Here is an 18,801-nt window from a genome sequence, read left to right on the forward strand (position 1 = left end):
AAGATCAGAAAGATGCGTGGAAACAACAGTTGAAACAACAAGTGAAACCATTAGTGAACAAACTGACGGCTTCAAAACCTGAATTACGTCAGACTGAATTGAGTTTACCCTATCATGTTGACGATTCAAATTACGGAGTAACTAGCGTTTAGTGTAACGTTTTAAAAACGGGTCATCTTTGACTTAACACAAATCAAACAATTAATCTGGCGCGGACAAAAGAAATGAAATTTTAAACCAAAAATTTACAACATTTTCTTAACTTTTCCAATACAGGGTGTATAAAAAAGTACCCCCTATTAAAATCAAGCTTTTGTTCGAATTGGAATGTCTTATTATTATGCTAAACTCATGGGTGCTTAAGATGTAAAGAGAGATGTTCAATTTGAATGCCTTAACCTATGCCTACCTTGCCTATTTATCAATGCAAATGATACAGGGTGTATAAAAAACAGCAACTCTTAATATTCATATATGTTCGCTTCTTTTCAATAACAGACGATCGTAGGAATCGTAGGGAATTATTAAAAGTTGCGTTTTTTTTATAGACATTCAAATTCGAACCGAAGCTTCATTTCAATAGGAGGTACTTTTTTATACACCCTGTATAATATTAGCAGGAAACGATAAGTTTCGGGCTGAGGCATTGTAGTCTAGTGAAACGATAGGAATAATAATGGTAATAATATTAATAATGATGATGAGGGGAAAATAAAGCATAGAAACATTATAGGAACTTCATAAAACTATGGAAACTATGATGTACGAGGTGTAAACAGTGCATGCAAACACTATAATTTTTCATAAGTAGTTACTCCAAATAGCATTTTAATGCCAGTGCAATTAATTATACTTTTGGGATTTGAAAATATTTTTTATTCCTTGTTATTTGAATAGCCAAAGGACGCTGCATGTACATGTTTAAAGTCAGATTAGAATCTCTATTCTTGCATAATTCAATGATAAAACGCTGTTGCTAACCCAATCTCACGGTCACAGATCCAATGCAGGGTAAAGAATTTTATCATAAAATCCAGGGTGAGCTCACAGCACGGAGTCACACAGATTTTGTTACCCGTCAAACTATTACACGAAATACTACATTTTTGTGGTTTTATTCACTTTACGTCGAATATATTATGAATACAGAATCAAAGTACCCAAGACTAGCAATTTTAATTAAGCTATTGGCGATCTTAAGATAAAGGTAAAGATAAAGAGTATAAATGGTAGTACGTACATTGGCTTTGTCAAAGCGATGGCATTATATATAGAGGGAATATTAATCATAGAAAACATAGAAACTTCATAGAAACTTCTAGCTATATATCAGTTTGTAATATTCGAACATAATGAGGAAAGATAACTTCTTCAGCTATTATTAACTGCTGTTAATTAGGTTTGTGTTTCATATAAAATGAATAATAATATATCAGAAAACTAATTGCTGATGCCTCCTCCCTCTTGCACCACCCCTGTGTTAAATGGTTCTTATTTTATATGCGCCAGGTAGTAGGATCTTTACAATAGGTTAACTAATGTTCTTAATGTTCTCTTCTTGCTTCGTTCTTCTCTTCTTTCCCCTTAGATCTTCGTCGTTACTGTTCTTGCTTCTTAACGTCTCACGTGGTTTTTACTCCATTAGTCCACTAAATGTTCTGGGGTTGTGCACGCCCTTTTATAGTAACGGGTCGGGGAAACTTGCACACGTCATCAACCAAAGTGGGCTGATCCTTATTCAGCCAATCAGCGTCGTGAGTGTGAACTGTAGGTTGGCGTTAGAAGCTCGCTCCAATTTTCATATCTAGTTTGTTTAAGGCGTTGACGCACTAGTCGAGTTGGTCTTTAGGTCAATCGATCAATACCTAAAAATGTTCACAACTTAAAATATTTATCATCAACAGTTATTAAAATTTTCAAACATTTTTCCTGTGAGCCTTATTTTACAACCTAACTACTTGTACTACCATTTTAATCGAATTAAGCTTTCTCTGACGTAATGCTTAAAATGCTTGACCGCGCGACTTAAGGGTTAAACTTGGCAATGACATACGACTTTTGATCCAGATTCGCACGTTCTGCCAGGGTGATTGTTATTTTCACCTTACTACTTTATTCGATCCCACGAAATATCATGCATAAAAGGAAAACTAATTACTAATGATTGCGAATGGGCCGAAAATTATTTTTACTTATGTGTACTTTGTGGCAAAAATTAATTATTTTTCCACGTCATTGCCAAGTGATATTTCCTATCTTTAAAGGTATTTTATTTGCATATTTCTAAGCACAATAAAGCCTCGCGTAACACCTGCCTTAAGCTTCGCTGAATACTTTCAAATGGCCTCAAGGCGACGTCCAATGAGAAAGATCACTTTGTATTGGCTTATCAAATACATCGGACTACAGGGAATGCATGTAATCACTCTAGCGTGTTTTTTGAAAGCACTTTTTTAGCACACATATTCGGTGTACTGGATCAAACCTAAAATACACCGTGTAGTATAACAACTGCCTAAAATAGACAAAACACTTCTCGACGTTTCGACCTGAGGGCCTTCTAACTCTTCTGACGAGTCGAGAACTGTTTTGTCTATTTTAGGCAGTTGTTATACCACATTTGATGCTAAATATGATGCTAGACGCTGCCACGCTGCTCCCTGGATATATTGAAACTTATCTAAAATACACTGCACACATATTCTTTGTACATATATCATGTTGCTAAAGTGGGTATTGGCAAACGACGATTCGCAGATTCCCCATCCCCCTCTTTTATTTTTTAAACTTTCTCCGCTATAAAAGCACAAGCAAAAACACTTCTTTAGCTCGAGTAAACGCTTAGCACGCGTCTTGTTTTAATTTTGTCTACAGCATGTGTTAATTCGTATATATTAATATTTCATCATGATTGTTGCAATATGCGTTCTATTTTGATTAAACATCAGCTTGAGTATACATGCAGGTAACTACGATTCTTGATTTGCCCCTTTTAAAATAAGATCGGCCATCAGCACATGCATTTAGTAGCCCTTTTCAAGACAGTTCGTTGCACAGGCAAACTCGCGCTCAAAATAATATTAAATTATTAATGGCGTTCATATGCTTGCTTCCCGCCCAGACAATTTCCGGCAGGTGCATGACTGCTTGTCTTCAGTGTCGTTTCTCCGGCAACAAGTATGACGCAAGGACAATAATAATACACATATTTTGCTGACTTGCATCAGAAAAGACAAGGGAAGCATTCATTCATTCATTGTAAGAAATGCTTTGTCAACTCAAAATGGTTACATCTTTTCTGTATGTTCTTTTTGTTCTTGGTATTTCGTTTTGGGTAACAGCTGATAGTCACGAAGGACGCACATCTATCAGTCAAAATCACACTCACAATATTACTACAACTGCTTCAAGTCGAACAGACAGGAAATGTCGTTTGATCATCAACGAAAGAGATTTGTCGTTTCTACAGGAACTAGGTCGAAATAAGGCTGTTCATATTGTAGAACTTGATCTTCAATTCACCTCTAAACAGAACAATTCCACCATTAAGAAGTGGAGTTGGCTGTGGACAGACAATATCGGTCATAATATCTTGCCACTGCTCGCAAAAAAATTATCCTGGCCTGTGGCTTCACTGTCTGAGCCGCTTTGGCCTACTTGGACTCTCGACGTTGGGAAAGGAGCAAGTCGATTGCGTGTAAGTGATAGTCCTGCCGGATGTGCGAGATCTAAAAAATCACCAAAGGATTTTATTGCTGGAGCAATTTTGAAGCAACTGTCTATGATCCAGGAGAAAGAAATTTGTTTCAACAAAAATTCGAGTCAAACCACGCAAAAGAGATGCTGCAAGAGTTTTAACAATAATCCTCATTGTTATGTGAGGTCGGGTGAATCTGAATTCGTGCGCACAATTAAATCGATGTTATTGGTGATTTTCTACGGCCAATTTTTATTTCTGCCTGTGTTATTCTGTATTGCCTTCATATTACTAGGCAAAAAGGAAAATAAGAACGATGGTCATTACAGGTTAACGGAAAGTCCGATGTCATTACTATCCATTCTGCGTCTGTTATTTTGGGATGGTTTGGGAAGAGTGAGATCTTTTGTACGCAGGTGTTTGCTCTTGGGAGTGATCTTCCTGTTATCTTGGACACTGAAATTGTTCGATTACTCTGGCGTTTATTTTGTGCTTTTTGCGCTCTCGGCACTGTCCACTCCTCTTGCCAGCTTGTACAATTGTGAAGAGATTTTCGTGGAAATTGACTTTTTTGCTCTATTGTATTCATCCTCTATTGTAAAAGCATTTCATTATTTCGCTTATGACATAGATATCTATTTGTTGTCCAAGGCCAGATCGAAAGTGATTGGTTTAGTAACGTTGCCCTTCAACATAAAACGCTAAAAAGAATCCTTGATTAGCTTATCTGAATCTGTTAAGTCCTCTAATACATCACGATGTTTTGTACGGTATAAAGTTCTGCTGTACATTAAAGTTGTTTTTCTTTATTTGGTTTACATTCCGGTTGTTTTTATCTTGCAAGTTGCTTTAATGTTTGTATGCCTGTATCATTGTGTTAACTTACTTTTACCCAGCGCTCCTGCCAAAACAAGGAGGCAAAGTTACTATATGAAGTGTATTGCCAATCTTTGTTTTCTCTCATTTCCAATATTCCTTTGTTTTTGCTTGATGCCTCCTGTTTTATTTATCTTGCTTTGGGGAATAATTCTCAATATTGTCTGCTTTTTCCCTTACATTGTTTACATATCAATTCTGACATTTTACTCCTGGATGTTTTGGTCATCTGTTGAACAACAATATGTCGTCTTGATGAGGCTGATTTATGATTGCAACATGCATTACAAAAATAACAATGACAACAACAATGACAACAATGTCCTTAACAACGTGAGTGGTCTATCGTTAAATATTGTTCACTATGACTCCGCTAGTGGAGAAAGTGAGATGTTGAACGAAAATAGTAAAATTCTGTGCGTGGTATCAAAGAAACTCTATGATAATATAAGAGAGCGCCTCTTACCATACCATGTGAACCTTTTTTATTTTGCTTTAAAAGTCTTTTTCACTTTTCTTTTCTCTTATCATATTCTCACTCTTGTTCGAGTTCTTCAAGCCAGCGATGTTTCCCTAACAGTCCAGTTACTAACAAAGGTCAGCGTGAGTGCTTTTCCTTACATTATGAATATTGTTGCGGCGAAAAAAGGAGAAGATCAGAAAGATGCGTGGAAACAACAGTTGAAACAACAAGTGAAACCATTAGTGGACAAACTGATGGTTTATGTCGTGGAAGAATCTGAATGATAGACATAAAATGAATAAATCTGTTTTGATGTTTAAAATACTAAACAACCACTCATCCTCTAACTTAAAACATAAATTTATTACCAGGGAGACAAATATGAGAAATTATAATCTTAGAAATGGCGACATAAATCTCTCACTTCCTAAACCAAAAACTGAATATTTAAAAAAGAGTTTTGGTTATAGTGGGGCTGCGCTATGGAATAGTCTACCAAAGCAAGCAAAGGAAACAAAATCTTTAGGTATCTTTAAAAATATGATAAAATAATGTAACTACTGAGTCAGACATCGATTATTCCTAGTTTTTTATCTTCTTTAATACTTACATTGCATGTTTATTCGTTTATATTATAATACTATTTTTAATAATTGTACATAGGTATTTTTAATCTATTGTAATTGTGTGACGCCCCTCACGAAAACCATCGACAGATGATGAGGGTAGCGTGGTTAAATAAAGTTTTATTGATTGATTTTATTGATAAACTGACGGCCGCAAAACCCGAATTACGTCGGACTGAATTGAGTATACCCTATCATGTTGGCGATTCAAATTACCGAGTAACTAGCGTTTAGTGTAACGTTTTAAAAACGGGTCATCTTTGATTTAACGCAAATCGAACAATTAATCTGGCGCGTACAAAAGGAATGAATTTTAAACCAAATATTTGCAACATTTTCTTAACTTTTCCAATACAGGGTGTATAAAAAAGTATCCCCGATTAAAATCAAGCTTTTGTTCGAATTTGAATGCCTTATTATTATGCCTAACTCATGGGTGCTTAAAATGTAAAGAGAGATGCTCAATTTGAATGCCTTAACCTATGCCTACCTTGCCTATTTATCGGTGCAAATGATACAGGGTGTATAAAAAACTGCAACACTTAATATTCATATATGTTCGCTTCTATTCAATAACAGAAGATCGTAGGCCTCTGGGAATTATTAAAAGTTGCGTTTTTTAATACACCCTTTATAATCAGGCATTCAAATTCGAACCGAAGCTTCATTTCAATAAGGGTTACTTTTTTATACACCCTGTGTAAATATTAGCAGGAAACGATAAGTTTTGCAGGGACCGCGGAGGGGGGGGGGCTGGGGGGCTTTAGCCCCCCCAATAATTTTTAAAATACATGTGATTCCTTTATAGCGATTTTTATATGGCCATAATAATACGAATAAAAACTCCTTATAGTAAGTTGTGTAATCATAATTATGTGTTCACTATCCGTGTTGGTGAACAATGTTTTCATTGAAGTGTTTACAAGAAAAATATAAACAGATAAGTATGGTCCCCCCCGAGGGTTCACTCTCTCGGCTTCGCTAGCCCCCCCAATCCAAAAACTGCTCCGCGGTCCCTGTTTTGGGCTGTGGCATTGTAGTCTAGAGCAACGATAGGATTAATAATGGTAATAATATTAATTAATAATGATAATGAGGGGAATATAAGGCATAGAAACATTATAGAAACTTCATAAAACTATGGAAACTATGATGTACGAGGTGTAAACATTGCATGCAAACACTATAATTTTTCATAAGTAGTTACTCCAAATAGCATTTTAATGCCAGTGCAATTAATTATACTTTTGGGATTTGAAAATATTTTTTTTCCTTGTTATTTGAATAGCCAAAGGACGCTGCATGTACATTTTTAAAGTCAGATTAGAATCTCTATTCTTGCATAATTGAATGATAAACCATAGGCAGCCCAATGGCGAATGATTTTATTTGAAATAAAAGTGCACTAAAACATTGAAAATTAGAACAAAGCTATCCGTATTTTGATTTTAAAATTGAACATGTATCATTTATTTATAGGATATATATATACTATATATAATGCCTACATTGCCTGAACACTGTCAGGTACGCGAGTCGTTCGTTGCGTAATATACAGGATGTCAGGATTTTAGTTAGCATGAATAAATGATACATGTTCAATTTTAAAATCAAAATACGGATAGCTTTGTTCTAATTTTCAATGTTTTAGTGCACTTTTATTTCAAATAAAACCATTCGCCATTGGGCTGCCTATGCTCAAACTTGTAGAATCTGCCGTTTGCTGACCAGGCAAACAACATTTTCATATTTTATTTGCACGTGGTTCCAACTGTCTATTTTCCTTTCCACGTAATAACGGCTCTTCAATTCTTCTTCATTGCTGTAAAGTTCAGAAAACCAAAGAGTGAATTACATTTAAATTTAACTACACTAGTAAACCAATATTAAACAACAAGGACACTAGTAGCTTATTCGAGGGTAGAAAAGATTGGTAAATGGAGGGAGCCATGGGGTAGCCTGGGCACCTGTATCCCACAATGCTCCAGCTGGTACATCCTGAATAAAACATTTTATTACACATCGATTACCTGGTTTAAGGTGCAGGGCCGTAGCTAGAAGCTTAATTGGGGGGGTGCATATTCATATATTCGTCATATGCCCGAATGATTTCTTTTGTATGCTATTGTTCCTATGGTATATAAACATGAATATATGAATATACACCCCCCCAATTAAGCGGTCTAGCTACGGCCCTGTTAAGGTGGCTTAGTACTGTCCTAATATTAACTAAAAATGTCACCAAATCCAAATAGATTTAGTTCTATACTAAATAATATTGTCCGAGCCCTTCAAAGTCAAACTTGTAGAATCTGCCGTTTGCTGGCCAGGCAAACAACATTTTCATTTGTTATTTTCACGTGGTCCAACTGTTTTCCTTTTCACGTAATAACGGCTCTTCAATTCTTCTGTATCATAACAGGATCTTGAGGTAGGGTCTACTCATTGCTGTAAAGTTCAGAAAACCAAATACTAAATTACATTTAAATTTAACTAGTAAACCAATGTTAAACAACCAGGACACTAGTAGCTTATTTAAGTTTAGAAAGGATTGGGAAATGGAGGGGACCATGGGGTATACCATGCTGGGGGATGGCGTGATGGTGGCAATGATGGTGGCAATGGCAATGATGGTGCTGGAGGATGGAATGATGGTGCTGGTGGTGGGCAACTCTGCGACTATGGAAATGGGAAAAAGCTTGGAGGTGCCGTAACTGAAGACACAAAATGTTTTAGGTTTCTAAGTTGGTTGTAGTTGAGGGGTTTAGTGCGTAGCGTACTCGCGTACTTCGTCGTGTCAGGAGTAAAAGTGGGGAGTGGGTGGTAGGTTGTATCGGTTCTTCATTCGGTTGCTCTTCTTCCAACTGCGTGTTCAGGTTAGGCTCCTGAATATTCTCTACTGCTGCATGGTTTTCCAATGAATCGTCTTCTGGGTTAACCACACCAGGTTCACTTCGGTTGTCTCCTTCGTTTTCTTGTAATGGTTGTTTTTAGGATTACCAAGATTCTTCGGATCAGGTTGTAATACGCGAATCAGAATCTCGGAGTCATCACTAATCACTTTCGCACTGTTCTTTCTCTCGATTACGCTATTATTCTTCTTTTGGGGAGCAGTTTCTGGCATTCGTTTTACTCGTGGTTCCGGTGTGATTGGGAGAAAGTCGCACAGCAATAAGAGGTTCCGATGAAGTAACCGTTTCCTTCCATCTTTCGCCTCTGGTTTCACTTCATATACTAGACTGTTCGGCATACACTTACAACAACATGCATGTCTTCTTCCCAGTTCAATCTCAATTTCCCCGGACCACGGCGTGCGCTTAAAATTCCTTACTAGTACACGGTCACCTGTTTTTAACGTTGAATATCTCGCACCTTTGTCATACGTCATGTTCGGTAGAATTTCTTGTTCATCATGGTCAGTTGAATTTCTCACTTGAATAACCGCCTGGGAGGAAAATCCACTGCTTATATTTGTCAGTTGGGCACCCGTATCCCACAATGCTTCAGCTGGTACATCCTCAAAACATTTTATTACACATCGATTACCAACTAGTTTGATCACATTATTTTGCTGTCCTGGTGTAAGGTGGCTTAGATATTGTCCCTGTTCTCTAACCAGACTTTCTCGTCTTTTCCAAACTTTACTACCAGGTTTACTATTGCATCACACAGAGATTGATGCTGTTTCCAATGGCCCGATTGGGACCTTATGGAACAATAACAAACTGTTTTACACCGGGAACATCTTAGAATACTCTTAGTGTTTTGTAGCTTGCCACATTTTCCACATAAATGGGACTTGTTGCTAACTTGGACTACTCCCTGTCCCTCTGAAGGAGTCCTCGTCCGTTTCCCGATCGCTGTTTGCATCCCCTCGCATAGTGTTCATCTGAACCATTTTTAAATATGTTGGCTGATGCCACTTTTACATCAAATTACATCATTGCATCATCTGAAATAATGATGTAATCTTTATGCTAATTAAGAGATCAAACAAAATCATTCTGTCGAATATCAAACGCAGCCTATCTCGCGCAAGTCATATCAAATAGTTCGTATATAGACAAATGTTTAGAATCAGTAGGAATAACTTGTTCAACATGCAAGATACCGAGCAAAAATGCTTCGGGAATAGGGGATTACCCGTGCTGATAAAAGGTGGGCGTTATGAGTTTTCTTTGCACAAGACGAATACCATGGGTGTTAGGCTCGGTATTAATACCGCTAATTTGTCTCTAATCCCATCCGTCTGCGAGGAAAGCCATATGCAAACATTTTGTGGAAGCCCTGCCGCCTCTACACAATAGTTATGGAAATATGACCACCAAAAAAGTTGAGACGTCGAGAAGTGTCATTGACACTGTTTATTTTAGGCAGTTGTTACGACCACATTTGATGCGAGTATAAACGCTTAAAGCTGTAGACTTCATCATCGCATCAGTCGTACGATACCATCTGTACAGTTAGCCTTGGACAATAATAATACACATATTTTACTGACTTGCATCAGACAAAGGGAAGCATTCATTCATTGTAAGAAATGCTTTGTCAACTCAAAATGGTTACATCTTTTCTGTATGTTCTCTTGGTTCTTGGTATTTCGTTTTGGGTAACAGCTGACGGTCACGAAGGGCGCACATTTACCAGTCAAAACCATACTTACAATATTAGAACGACTTCCTCAAGTGAAACAGACAAGGAATGTATTTTGATCGTCAACGAAACAGATTTGTGGTTTCTACAAGAACTAGGTCGAAATAAGGTTATTCATGTTGTACAACTTGATCTTCAATTCAGCTCTAAACAGAACAATTCCACCATTAAGAAGTGGAGCTGGCTGTGGACAGACAATATCGGTCATAATATCTTGGCATTCCCCAAAATTAAAGTCACCGAGGATAGTGTCATTACGTGGCCTACTTGGACTCTCGACGTTGGGAGAAGAACAAGTCGATTGCGTGTAAGTGATAGTCCTGCCGGATGTACGGCGTCTAAAAAATCACTAGAGGATTTTATTGCTGGAGCTCTTTTGAGGCAACTGTCTATGATCCAGGAGAAAGAAATTTGTTTCAACAAAAATTCGAGTCAAACCACGCAAAAGAGATGCTGCAAGAGTTTTAACAATAATCCTCATTGTTATGTGAGGTCAGATGAATCTGAATTCGTGCGCACAATTAAATCGATGTTATCGGTGATTCAATACGGCCAAGTTTTATCTGTGCCCCTGTTAATATATGGTGCCATGATATTACTAGTCAAAAAGGAAAATAAGGTCGATGGTTATTACAATTTAACGGAAAGTCCGATGTCATTACTATCCATTCTGCGTCTGTTGTTTTGGGATGGTTTTGGAAGAGTGAGATCTTTTGTACGCAGGTTTTTGCTCTTGGTAGTGGTCTTCCTGTTGTCTTGGACACTGGAATTGTTCGATCACTTTGGCGGTTTTCCTCTTATGTTTTTTGCTCTTTCGGCGCTGTCCATTCCTGTGTCCATCATATATTACGATGCTGAGAATTTTTTTGAGGGAATTGACTTCTTAGAAGTATTGCATTTATTTCCTATTGTACGTGCAGTATTTCATTATTTTAGTTATGACATACGTATCTATTTGTCGCGCAAGGCTCAATCGAAAGTCATTGGTTTAGTCACGTTGCCTTTTAACATAAAACGCTGGAAAAAATCGTTGATTAGATTTTATAAATCTGTCAAGTCCTCTAATACATCACGATGTTTTCCACGGTGTAAAGTTCTGCTGTACATTAAAGTTGTTTTTCTTTGTTTGGTTTACATTCCAGTCGTTCTTATATTGCAAGTTGCTTTAATGTTTGCATGCCCGTTTGCTTTACTTATTTCAGCTGTCCTCATAATGGGGCGATATATAGCCTACGGTATTTTTTTATGTAATGCAATTTTTCTCATATTTCCAATATTCGTTTGTACTTCCTACACGCCTCCCATTATAATTGGGTTGCTCTCAGGCATAATTCTCAATATTGTCTTCTTTTTCCCTTACATTGTTTACATATCAATTCTGACATTTTACTTTTGGATGTTTTGGTCATCTGTTGAACAACAATATGTCGTCTTGATGAGGCTGATTTATGATTGCAACATGCATTGCAAAAATAACAATGACCCCAACAATGAACTAGACAATGACCTCAACAATGACAACAACAATGACAACAGCAATGATGTGTTAAATGAAAGTGATAAAATTGTGTGCGTGGTATCAAAGGAACTCTATGATGATATTAGAGAACGCCTCTTACCATACCATGTGAGTCTTTTTTACTTTGCTTTAAAAGTTTTCTTCTCTTTTCTTTTCTCCTATTTTATTCTCACTCTTGTTCGAGTTCTTCAAGCCAGCGATGTTTCCCCAACAGTCCAGTTACTCACAACGTTCAGCGTTAGTGCTTTTCCTTACATTATGAATATTGTTGGGGCGAAAAAAGGAGAAGATCAGAAAGATGCGTGGAAACAACAGTTGAAACAACGAGTGAAACCATTATTGAACAAACTGACGGCTGCAAAACCTGAATTACGTCGGACTGAATTGAGTATAACCTCTAGCTATCATGAAAAACTTTTGATCGAAGTATTTCTTGAACATTTGATGCAATGATTAAAACCATCCACAAACAAATCGCGCCAAATTCGTGTAGCAGACAATGAAGATGACGACTTAATCATCAGAGAGAGAGTAGCGTTTAGTATAAACTCTTCTGAAACAATAAATCATCCAACATATCTTATACTTTTACCAGGTGATCTCACGCCGAGAGAACGGTTTAAATAGCGACGACTCTGACCACATCTATGCAAATCCATACATTTTTAATAAAAATGTTACGTTACACAACGTTGCTTAAATCAACAGGGTTTTGAATTTTGCCTAAAGGCTCGTTTACACTTGCGATTTTTGCTACGATTTTATGTGCAAGATGTGAACGAGTTAATAGTTACGAATGCTCTTGGGCCGGTTGTTCGAAAGGCGATTAACTTAAACTGTGGATAAGCCAAAGTTTAAAACTGCTCTCATACATCTTGTGAATGATTGAACCTGCATCTTATGGATTAGATATGTTTGAAAATTGAAAATTAAACTATTTACAGCAAAATAGTTCGGCTCAGTTGTTCAATAAATAGATAATTTTGTTTTCTATTTTGAACGTATCCACCGTTTAAGCTAACAACCGGCCCATGATGTATAAGGGCTCTATTTTGAACATCAGTAAGTAATTCACCCGTTTACATGTGGGCCTACCAAAAGGCGAAAATCACACAAAAAATTGCAGCAAAAATTGCAAGTGTAACGAGCCTGTGTAACGATTCATTTGACCGATGGAACCGTGTTATTGGTCAGCAAATTATCAGTTGATTATTTGATAATCTGATTATTTGATTTATATGATAATTTGATTTAATAATATTTCCAGTTCTTTTCGTATGTTCAGATCACTTGTAAACCATGTTCAGACAATATTCTTGAAATGTTCATGTTTATGTAATTTTTAAAATTGATTTTCAAAGCGTTGCCTAGATAATGAGTATAAATTGTAGTACGTATATTAGCCTTGTCAAAGCGATGGCATTACATAATAGAGGGAATATTAATCATGGGAAACATTGAAACTTCGTAGAAACTTCTAACTATATATCAGTTTGTAATATTCGAACATAATGAGGAAGGATAACTTCTTCAGCTTTTATTAACTGCTGTTAATTAGATTTGTGTTTCATATAAAATGAATAAAAATATATCAGAAAACTGTAACTGCTGATGCGTCCCCCCCCCCCCCGTCTTGCGCTACCCTGTTTGAAATTTTGCTGAATTCTACTGAGAAAGATCTCTTTGTATTGGCTTATCAAATACATCGAACTACAGGGAATGTAATCACTCTAGCGTGTTTTTTGAAAGCACTTTTTCAGCCCACATTTTCGGTGTACTGGATCGAATCTAAAATATACACTGCACGCATATTCTGTGTACTTGATCTGAAGCTAAACGACTGCACGCATGTTCTGCGCGATCTAAATTAAACGTTTGTACGTGTATCCCTGTGCACTTGATCAAAACTAAACGACTGCGCCCATATTTTCTGAACTCGATCTAGTTAATATATTTCAAAATTTAATTTAGCATCAAATGTGGTGGTATAATGTGATATAAAAGTGTTCTATAACCGTATAGAAACACAAGAAAGAATTTTTCTATTTCTTTTATAATATAACTCAATAAAAAGATTTTGCACAAATATTATAATGCGGTTTAATTACAAATTATCTTTAAATTACTTCGTCAATTTCGACGGGAAAAGGCCCGTGTCTCTATACAGTTATAAAAACATGCTTCTCGACCAATCAGCACGCGCGTACTATAAATGTTATATTATAAAACGCTTAGAAATTACAAGTTAAAACATTCAGAAAATACAATCCAGTTGAGTATATCTCTGATCTTATGATACACTGGATAAAGCCAAAATTAGAACTATATATATTGAAAACAGAGCCATATTTAACCGGTAGGCCCCTCAGCCATGTATTTTCCCACTAAAAGTAGACTCGACTTTTGTGTCTTTATTAGAATGGAAGTGCTGATGAACTGGAAAAGATTGTTGAACAAACGTCGAAAGAACGTCTTTTGCTTGAAAAACAAGTTTCTTCAAACGTCGAGGTTATAGTGACTCGTGTTAGCTAAGTAAACAGTGCATTGTGTTTATGTTTGGAAAAGTCTATTCTTTCATATAAAAAATTTATTCAACGTGCACAACTTTCCTATGAAAATTTTTACTGTATCAAAAGAACCCTAGATTACAAACACGTGCTTTTTCTGCCGTATCTTCCTCTCTGAACAAACTGACCTGTAATTCACATATTCCCCTCTCAATCCAAATATTGCCCAAAACGTCTCTTCTAACATTTCAACATCAACTCAAATAGAGATATCCCTAACACATGCATACACGCTGATGCCAAGCTCTTGAGAATGTCTATTTTTATTGTAGATGTATCTGTTTTAAACCATGCAATATGTTTCTAAATATCTCAAATACCTACGATGATCTTAATACACCTATGGCATATAGAAAAAGTATACAGAAACCTTTCCAGTAATATCTATGATAGCTACTGGAGACCTTGTGTAGTTTTACAGACATCTTACTTCTTAATTCGCACATCGGAAAGTAAGCTTCTTCACTACGGTTCTCTTATATGTGTGTTGTATAATGAACTTGAATCCTTGTTTAGAATTTACGAGAAGAAATAAAGGATATCACCGCTCAAAACACAAGACTAGCAAATGATAACGATATTTTAAAAGAGGAAGTGTGTAAACTGCAAGATTTTAAATCAAAACACGACACAATTGTAAGTTTTGTTTATATTATTATAAAATAACTGGGTTAAATATAGGTTTGATACCTACGTTCCTTGCAATTTACAATACCCACGAACAATAATTATATATGAATTTCCTGTTGTATAATTGTATCCTTATCTGATTATATCCTTATTATATCCTTATTATATCCTTATTTGTACTATAACCTCCTCCATGCACGAAGGCCCTCAGGTCGAAAGATCGCGAAGTTCCATTGTATAATTTAATGGGGTCATTATCATTGCGACGATATTCGTCCTGTAAAGATATTTGAAGAAGCTATCATCCTCTGACAGGATACAGTCTTTGGTTAAAACTCATATATTTTTCTAATTCATGGTTTTCTTTGTGAATTTTAGTCAACTCGACTGAAAGAAGTCCAGGCACGCAATGAGAAGCTGGAAAATGCGTGTTCGGAAAAGGACAAGCGGTTGTATAAATTGGTAAGTTTGATTTTCTTTTGACACCTGGTTAGCTCGAGTTAAACACGGGCCTACGTTATTGGTTCTGATGTTTCATGTATTTTTTTTCGATGGTAACTAAACTGATAAATATCATCTAAATTAACGAGAACGCCTGAAAATGTAAAATAGTGTAAAACAGTAACTGTGCATATATTAGGATTTAGAAAAGCAAGCGTTCACTGCGAAGAACAATGCATTACAGAAGAAAAACAACGAGTTGTTATCTAAAGTTGACCAGCTTAATCAGGTATCCACTGCCTTGCATGTCAATCTTGCAATCAGGTATCACTTGCAATCAGGTATCCACTGCCTTGCATGTCAATCTTGCAATCAGGTATCCACTGCCTTGCATGTCGATCTTGCAATCAGGAGGTATTACTTGCGATCTGGTATCCACTGCCTTGCGTATTATTCATTCATTAAGAGACTTGCGTATTATTTATTCATGTGGCTAAGCCTGTTGTTGCAAACTTCACTTGATTGGTCCATTCTGCTTCCGGTGTAGCCAATCATAAACAATGTTTACAATTCCGATCACGGAATATTTGGAGTTCCCAATTTTCACTAGCAAAACGAACAGAAGGCATGCGGGTAGCATACAGCACCCTACTGTTTCTAGTTTAGACCATTCCTCTATATTAAATCCAGAACAAAGCGATCACATTTGAAGGGTGTCTTCAACTCTAGGTTGAAAGAGAATGCTCTCGTTTAAAAGAGAGTATCCAGACATTGGAAAACGAGAATCTTGCGATGAAAGAGGAGAATGTGAAATTAAGAAACGAAATCAAAGACTTATCCGAAGTTAAAAAGGTAGATGCTTTATTTGGCGGGCTTACTGGTTACGGTGTACTAAATAATTTTATCGTTACCGTTTCACGCTGGGAAGTTTTTTTTGAGATTTTGCTTGGGATAAGTTAATATAAGACAATATAACCAGGGAGCAGCGTGGCAGCGTCTTCAAACAACTTAGCATCAAATGTGGTATAACAACTGCCTAAAATAGACAAAAAAAAACGTCTCGACGTACTACATACATACTTACGCCTGTATTCAAAAAGCTCACTCACACTCACACTCATCGAGTGTGACATATAAATTTCGTTAATGCTGATCAATGAGAAAGTTTTTTCTGAATAGATGGAAAGATATAAGGTAAATCACTGAAAATCAAGCCCCTGTTCGGCTGAAAATACCGCCATTGAAACGTTATGAGAAGATTAAGATCTTCCACTCAATGAGTTTGAGTGTGAGTGAGCTTTTAGAATACAGGCGTAAGTCTCCTGACGAAGGCCCTCAGGTCGAAACGTCGAGAAGTGTTTTGTCTATTTTAGGCAGTTGTTATACCACATTTGATGCTAATTTACTTGGGATCATCAAATGTTTTCTGGTGAAGATTGATTTTTTTCATTTTTCATATCTTCATCTCAACAGACGTACAAGCCAAGACATGAATAACATAAATCCGTAAATTGGAAACTAAATAATTCTATTTTTCTTCAAAATTTTTTTTCTTGAAATCTAGGATTTCTGTCGTATACAAACCGCATGAAATGTGGTAAAAAGTTATGTATTCATTTTCCTTTTTAGGAGGCCGAACAGTTAAAGCTAGATAATATGGATTTAGAAAAGCAAAGGGAAAATGTTTCGTTGAAGCTCGAGGAACGAGATCAAGAAATTTCATCTCTTTATGAGGTATGAAAGTCCAGTGAAATGAAATATTAGGCAGATTTAGCACGAGCACGTGAGCGTCAAAAACGACGTGAAAATGGCGAATAAATGGCGTGATGTGTCTATATATGCATGGACATGACACGTCCTCATGCTAAATCTTCCTATTTTAACACCGGCGGTTCGGAAAGATATTAATGACATAATCACAGTTATAATGAAATTTTTAACTGATTTTATATATCTTTCTAATATTGATTCTTAACGTATTAATATAGCTGTTAGTATAAGCTGGAGGGCCACTTATTTCAAAATCAGTTGATCATACTGTTCGGTGTTTACACTCAATAAATAAAGTTGATCTATCTATCTCTGACGGTATAAACGTGGCTTTCATAAAATAGCGTTACAGATATCTCCAATTTTGAAAAAATCTCACTCGTCGCCCAACTATGATCGTAGATGTTGTTTATTTTTCTCCCCAATCTTCTTCTTCTTTAAAAATGTGGCCCTGTATAAAAAATAGTCTTTTGAACGCTTACCCCCCCCCAAAGAAAATAACATCCTCACCCAGGATGCGTTCAAATATAAAAGCAGATAAACGTATGTGATAAACTTCAGGCACAAGAAGTGGCTCAGAAAAATCATTCAGCAGAAGTGAGTGGTTTGGAAGACATGGTGCGCCGATTAAAGGAACAAAAAGCGAGGAGTATTCGTGAAGAAAAGATGGCCGAATCTCGTAACACGGCAAGTTCAGTGCTAACGTCGACACCAAAAGACAGCAAAAGTACCCAGACCTCTCGTCCGTCATCCCCGGTCATGTCACCAATAATACACAACGGAATACATGAGTTGCAACGAGACTCCCAACAAGGTAAACAACAAACAGATGGACACCAGGGGGCGGATAGCAACCGGATAGCAATTTTTCAACCATTTTACACATGCATGCATGAAAACCAATTAAATAACAGCTTGGAGCTAACAGTTATGAAAGAGATCTCCCAACGTAAGAATACTAAGTTTTAGTCTAGGTTATGCCGGAAAACGGACAATTTTAGGGCGATTGATTATTTTCTAAGCTCTCAAACATTGACCTGATTTTCACCAAGTCAACTGTATTAACTGATCGGATTAAACAGAGGAGTTAAAGTTTGTTTGCAATCTTTCACATCAGGGTTTTTTTTGTTCTTCCCGGGTTTTTTTATTTTGCTGACTCCAAACTTGAAATCTGTTCACTGAAACAGACAAAGATATGTGGAAACACATCCTAAGGTTAATGAACAGAAATTCCCAAGCACCATGCGAGCAATCCTATTTGGCTTTCTTGTTTTAGACGAAGACATAAAGAGTATCGATGATGATTCGGGCCAGGAACTCCTAAATGTCCCGTACAACGGAACGAGTTCTTCGACTAGTTTCGATTTGGAAAAAGCGGGAACACGAATTCAGCAATTAGCTGCTTCAGATTCTGACGAGATTGATTCTAATTTTGTGAAAACCCAGAAACAATCGCCCGTGTGTGAGTAATTTTAAAACAAAAGCGATTCTGAACGGAGCCTTGAAGATTCACTTTATTTTCTGTTTTCATCATCAACTAGTTTTGTTATGCAGCGAAA

At 36.6% G+C, this 18,801-nt stretch overlaps 1 protein-coding gene across 1 annotated transcript in view; it reads left to right on the forward strand.

The window, feature by feature from the left end:
* The window catches only part of LOC114533032 (peripheral-type benzodiazepine receptor-associated protein 1-like), a 36,709-nt gene that overhangs the window by 12,490 nt on the left and 5,418 nt on the right, over positions 1-18,801 (forward strand). The window contains exons 4-11 of the mRNA XM_028554607.1: positions 14,253-14,342; positions 14,918-15,037; positions 15,410-15,493; positions 15,672-15,761; positions 16,202-16,324; positions 17,102-17,206; positions 17,804-18,056; positions 18,519-18,704. Coding sequence (XP_028410408.1) covers positions 14,253-14,342; positions 14,918-15,037; positions 15,410-15,493; positions 15,672-15,761; positions 16,202-16,324; positions 17,102-17,206; positions 17,804-18,056; positions 18,519-18,704 — 1,051 coding nt within the window. The remainder of the gene's footprint in view (positions 1-14,252; positions 14,343-14,917; positions 15,038-15,409; positions 15,494-15,671; positions 15,762-16,201; positions 16,325-17,101; positions 17,207-17,803; positions 18,057-18,518; positions 18,705-18,801) is intronic.

Source organism: Dendronephthya gigantea, unplaced genomic scaffold (genome assembly GCF_004324835.1).
Source record: "Dendronephthya gigantea isolate DGI-Jeju-01 unplaced genomic scaffold, DenGig_1.0 000083F, whole genome shotgun sequence".
NCBI lineage: Eukaryota > Metazoa > Cnidaria > Anthozoa > Malacalcyonacea > Nephtheidae > Dendronephthya > Dendronephthya gigantea.